Source organism: Hyperoodon ampullatus (genome assembly GCF_949752795.1).
Source record: "Hyperoodon ampullatus genome assembly, chromosome: 7".
NCBI classification, from domain to species: Eukaryota; Metazoa; Chordata; class Mammalia; order Artiodactyla; family Ziphiidae; genus Hyperoodon; species Hyperoodon ampullatus.
This window is the reverse complement of record NC_136920.1, coordinates 55,954,969-55,960,968: the sequence shown is the minus strand read 5'-3', so window position 1 is coordinate 55,960,968 and position 6,000 is coordinate 55,954,969. Positions and strand designations below refer to the sequence as shown.

The window sequence follows — 6,000 nt, the reverse complement described above, 5'->3', positions numbered from 1 at the left end:
TGAGACCTTGAAGAGAGAATAGGAGAAAAGAGGGGAGAGGATAAAGATAAGTAGGGAGAGAGAAGAAGGCAGGTGTAGGAGGAGAGTCACAGGGCCTGGGCATTCCACGCCTTCTGGATGGGACAGTGGCCACTGTGGCTTGCGGCCCAGCATGGACCCAAGCCGGCACCCAGTCCTGTGTGGCTGCCAGGACACAGGAGCCCAGCTTGGCGCCCACTGTGGGGTGAGCTCTGAGCCATTAGGGGTGACTTGCTGTCCTGGGGAACGAGGGGGCGCCCCTCCTTTAGGCCTCAGTGCCTCCTCTTTGGCCTGGAGATCACCAGCTGGCTGGCCTCAGAGGCTGGGTGAGGACCAGAGACTCTTCCAGGGCTTCCCCATAAAGTCCCCTCCCAACCTCAAGGCTTTTATCTGCCCTCACTCCCCAGAGGCAGCCAGTGGGCCAGAAAGATCTTTGACGCACCTTCCCTTTAGTCTTAAAAAATTTATGAAGTTTATTGTGTTCCACTCCATAACATCCCCACGTTTCTTTCCGTAGAAAACGTACTGATTTTCTCCAAAACTGCGGTCAAGGTGAGGTTCCAGGTGCCTCGTTTTTGCCGAGGTCCCGCAGCTCGGTTCCCGGGTGCCGCTCGCTGAGGTCCTGGTGAGGCGGGCCCAGAATCCCCGACGATGTTGGGTGTTGGGGTCGCGCCTGGATGGGAGGGGGCCGGGGCGGCGCAGGCGCCCCCTTCTCGTTCCCGCCCGCGGGCGTCACCTAAGCCGCCGTTGCCATGGGCCCGCGGCAGATGGCCGGGTTTAGGGTTCCCCGGCGGGCGGCGCGCACAGGATTAGGTGAATTAGGGAGCTTGAGACGTGTTGCACCGTAGCCGCCGCTAGGCCCTCCGCGCCATGGAGCCCCCTGCCCATCCCGCAGACCCCGCCAACCCCGCGGACGCCGCTGACCCCGGCGACCCTGCCGACCCTGACGAGGCGCGCGCCAAGCAGCCGGGCAAGTGGGCGCTGTTGCGTAGCCTGAACCAGGCGTTGAAGACATACGCGGTCCTGCCGGTGAGGCCCGGGTCGGGAGGGGGAGGATGCGCCCCGCGGACCTGGTCCTGGGCCTCGGTTTCCCCGCCTGTCTGGAGCCAGGCGGGCCGCAGGGTCGCAAAGCCCCAGGGTGCACGCACACCTGAGCCCTCTGGTGCCGCGCGGTCCTAGACGCCCGGCGGGAACTTGGCCCCCAGCTGCCCCTGCCTGGGCGGGGAGCTTGTGCAGCTGGAAAACGGGAGGTGGATGGGCCAGCGCTGGGAAGGGGCTTCCCTGCCCTTGGCCGGGTCCAGAGCAGGGAGTGACTCCAGGTGCACGGAGGGGGCTCGGGGAGACGTTTGTGGACAGGCTGACCGGCTGGTAGAAGGAAAGTATGGCCCACGGGTCCCCTCCTCCACCGAAGATTAGCAACCAGACACCTCCTTGCTCACTGGCGCCCCTGGCAAGTCAGTTGGCCCATCTTTCTCACCTGTGAAAATGGGGCTAATATAACCAATGTCCCGGAGTGACTATGAGGATAAGCGAGGGTGGGGGCAGTGCCCTGAGACAGATTCCTTTTCATTGCACAAACGGGGACTGAACCTCAGGCCCTGCCCCAGAGGAGGAAAGAGGCATATGAGGCTAAGGCCCTGCGGGGAGTTGATATTGATCTGATCCTGGGCTCATGCCTAGGAGGGAAGGTGGGTGGACATCAAGGACAACATCCCTTTGCTTGGGTCTCTCATCTTCACAAGCACTGACTCCTTTCCTGTTGAACTCTAAGGCTCAGAGAGACTGAAAGACTTACCCAGAGTCACACAGCGTTAGGGGCAGAACTGGGACCTGAACCCAGAACTCTTTACCTTGTGTTCATTGTGGATGTGGGCCAGCTTCCCTGGAGGAAGCCCCCACTAGGGTTGTGGGGTACCCTTGAGAACATTTAGGCAAATCCATCTAGGAACTCACCGTTCTGGGCTGGGAACCACTCAACTGACAGCAGAGAAGCTGAAACTTGCCCCAGGTTACACAGCCACACAGAGGCAGGTGTCTACACAAATGGAACTTTTGATTCCGGGTGAGGTCCCTAGTGGGGCACCCCTCACAGTGGGGTGGTAGGAATGGGGCCAGATACAGTCATGGGCTGCCTGGAATCCGGCTGTGGGGAGGGGCTGGTGGGGTCAGACCTGAGCCCAGTGCCCCTTTCCTCTCCTCCCTCCTCCTGCCCCTCAAAACAGTGTCATGTTCTTTTACGTCTTCCTTCCTCTGCTCCTTCCTTCACCCATCCAGAGGTTCCTGACCTACCCTGTTTTTGGTTCGGGCTCTGCCCTGCAGATGCTCACAGTCTCATCAGTCACTGATTTGATGAGTGACTATGGCCAAATCCCTTTCTCTCTTTCGGCCTCAGTTTCCTCATCTGTAAAATGGGGACCCTTACAACCCAGCTGCATTCTGATGCCCCAAGTACTTTCCATGGGACCATGGGAACTGTCCCCCTCAGAGGTCCTCAGGCCCCAGATTCGTCCCTGAAGCCTCTTAGCTGCCATTTTAGCCTCTTTCCTCGAGTTCAGACCAAGAGAAGAGAAAGTTAAGTCACCACCCTCCTGGTGACAGTCCTTGGCTAGGAGGGTTCTAGACATTTCTGTTTGCTTTGCTGCCCTTAGCTGGAGCTTCCAGTTTGCCTTTTGGGTCCACAAACCATCTCCAGCCAGGGACCCTATCAGTGTTTCCTGTTCTGCTTGCAGAGCTGGGTTCAGGGTGGGGCCCAGGGGATATAGGGAGAGAGCACTGAATTTGGAGTTTGCCAGGCTTGGGCTTCATTCCCAGCTCTACCACAAAACATCCATGTGACCTTGGGCATGTTTCTTGACCTCTCTGAGGAGATGAAGTAGAGAGAGCATCCCCTGCCTAAGCGTTGTCATAAGGTTCAATGAGACAGTTAATTACAGGGAAGCATGTAAGTCACTACCTGGCCTGTTGCAGGGGTATTGAGTTCGCATAGAGCAATGTCCTGGTGCCACTGCCCGCCTCTGCTGGCCTCTGGGAATCAGGTAGTCTCTCTGTTTCTCTCTCTCACACACGAACTCTGTCACATGCTCCCTCTTACCTACTCACACACATACACGCTGTTTCACATTCTGATTCTCTGTCTCACTGAGAGAAAAACTGTTTCTCTATGTTTGGTTCTGGGGAGTCACCAATGGAAGACTCAGACCAGCCCTGCCCTCAGGGGGCTGCAGGCTAGGGGGGAGTGGACACCCATGGTGATGACCCAGAGTGGTGCTGGCTGTTAAGGGGCAAGCCCAGGGGCCCCGAAGACTGGAGGAGAACCTGTGCTCTTTACACAGCATCCAGGGGAAGTTTTGAAAATGTAAGTCCATCATGCCATTCTCTCCTGCTTTAAAACCTTCCAGTGGCTACCTGTCCTACTTGAAAGAAAGTCCAACTTCTGTCCATGGCTCCCAGGGCCCTGTGTGCCCTGGTGCTGCTCATATCCTCCAAGCGCCCCCTCATCTGGCTCCAACCTGGGCCTGCCCTTACTAGGCCCTCTGCTTTCCCGTCTGTTCACTGCTCTGTCCCCAGGGTCTGGAGTGAAACTGGCCCACAGCGGGCTCTCCACAGATATGTACTGAATGAATGAACTAACTCTTCAGGGATTGGGGGGAGGAGGAGGAAGGTGGGGCAGTGAGGAGGGGCCAGGGAAGAGTTGCTATTTGCTTTGGGTGTCCTCTCAGTGGAAAGGTGGGGTGAGATGGGGGGCAGTTGGAACAGAACAGCCTGAGCAGGAGTGTGTCAGGTGGTCCTGGGCTGGTGGGTGAGGAGTGTGGCAGGAAGCACAGCTTGGACTTGGGACTAAAGCAGTCGTGAGGATTAAATGGGACAGTCTATGGGAAGCAGTCATGCAGCCTGGGCACACAGTAGATGCTCAGCAAACGCATGAGTTCTCCTTGCATCCCAGAGGCTCTCCAATTTTTCTCACTTTTTCTGGGAGAAAGCTTGGGTTTGAAGCTAGCCTGTTTCTAACATGTGCTAACCTCCCATGAAGTGAAGGCCCATAATGGCAGCTGTGGCTGAAAAGTAGTTGGTTCTGATGGGAATAGGAGGAGGCTGAAACAGTGAAGAGTTGGCCTTGGGACTCACCAAGCCCACGCCTCACTGAGGCATGTGGAAACCGAAGCTCAAAGAGGTCAGCGATTTACTGGAGGCCAAGTGGGTCCTGGATCCCAGTCTCATAGCCCAGAGCTGTTTCCCCTGGGCCATCCCCATGGGCTTATTTCACTGTGAATCAGTTTTAGCAGCTGTTATGCTTTTAACTGCCGCTTGATAGGAAGTTCTATTTTTATTAGGATGTCTAGGTTCTCTTACCCTTCTGGGGAACTTGCGAACCACCCCAAAAGAATACTCTTATTAAGATTAGAATAAAATTCAAACTTTTACCTCCAGGCCAATGAGAGTCTATGAGTCCTGAATCTTGCCCACCTTTCTTTCTCATCAGGTCCTGCAACAACCACCTCTTTGCGGTTCCTTCCTGCCTCAGGGCCTTTGCACTTATCATTTCCGCTGCCCAGATTTCTACCCTTGCTCTTTCCTAGCCTGACTGCTTCTCGCCCTTCAGGTCTCAGCTCAGAGGTTTCCTTCATAGAGTGGCTTCCCCGGCGAATGAGTCTCCGGTTGGCCGGCTCTGTCTTTCTCCAGCGTTGGTGTGCTCACTTCCATCATAGCACTACCGCCATCCCAAGGGACCGTGTACTTGCTCTGTTGTTTGTTTTCTGTCTCCTCCCAACTAGCATGTGGACTCCATGCTCACTGCTCAATCCCCAGCATTTAGATCCATCAGTGCCTTGTACCCAGTAGGTGCTCAGTACATGCATGTTGAATGCATCAGTGCTGAAAGTGGTTGTTCTAAGTCCATTTTCTGACTCTGGGCTGTAGATTTGGCTTCTGTGAACCCTTACTGAGCGTGTAGTGGGAGCCAGGCCCTGTGCTGAACGCTGCAGGGGCCACAAATATAATGCTCCCCTGGCCCCAGATCGGGATGTCCCCACAAGCCAGGAGACAGTGTGGCTGAGAGCGATGCCCACATATATCATGGGGCCCGGCACAGAGCAGCATCACTGCAGGAAAGTCATAACTATGACTGTGGGTGTTGACCAAGGAGGTGACAGAGGCTGTTTGAATGCCCGGGGGGTACGCCTCCTTTAGGACAGAGGGGAAGTGTTTCTGCCTAAACCTCAGTGAGTCTGCTGTACATGTGTGGGATGTACAGTCTTGGGGAGAGGTCAGGGCTTTGGACAGGCCTGGGCTTGAAGCTGCCCAGCCGTGTGGTCTTGGCTCTTCCCCTCTCTGAGCCTCTGCTTACTCGTCATAAATTGGGGACAGTAACAGCTGCCCCAGAGGAGGGATTGATGACCCTACATAGTGCCCAGCCCAAGGCCTGGCACCATAGCTTCCACAGTGCCAGTTCCCTTTTCTTCCCTCTCCTGTGGTTGGCACAAGAGCCTCTGGTGGTGGAGGGGTGGGTACAGGACTGCTTGGAAGGAGTACCCGATCCCCCTCCCTGCTCACCTGGCCTGGGCCTCTCTCACCCGCAGGGGGACTATGTCTGGATGGACCTGAGATCCGGGCAGGAGTTTGATGTGCCCATCGGGGCGGTGGTGAAGCTCTGTGACTCTGGGCAGATCCAGGTGGTGGACGATGAAGGCAATGTGAGTAGCCCGCTGCCACCCCACCCCCAGGCCTTGCGGGGGAACACAGGCTGACAGGTGACCTGAGGCGGGGGCCCGGCAGTGACCTGCCTCAGGGGGATGGAGGCAGTGCCTGTGCCCCGCTTCTGCCTCTCAGAACCCCCTTCCCCCATGGAGCTTTCCCCATCACCCCAGTGGGAGGGAACCTCCCCTTCTGCCCCAGGCTACCTGTTCTAGTTCCACCAGCACTTCAGTCCCTTCTGCCTGGTATTAGAAATGTGTGTCTGTGTGGGCATACTGGTGTGTACAGTGG

General features: G+C 56.6%; 1 protein-coding gene across 4 annotated transcripts in view; it reads left to right on the top strand.

Annotated features, from left to right (window-relative positions):
- Positions 1–5,597: 5,597 nt before the first annotated feature.
- The window catches only part of MYO7A (myosin VIIA), a gene marked incomplete at both ends in the record, with an annotated part of 95,201 nt that continues 94,798 nt past the window's right edge, over positions 5,598–6,000 (top strand). For 3 of the 4 annotated variants that reach the window (XM_079708455.1, XM_079708454.1, XM_079708453.1), the window contains one exon: positions 5,598–5,708. In XM_079708455.1, the coding sequence (XP_079564581.1) occupies positions 5,610–5,708 (99 nt within the window). The remainder of the gene's footprint in view (positions 5,709–6,000) is intronic. The other variant, XM_079708452.1, reaches the window with a different exon arrangement.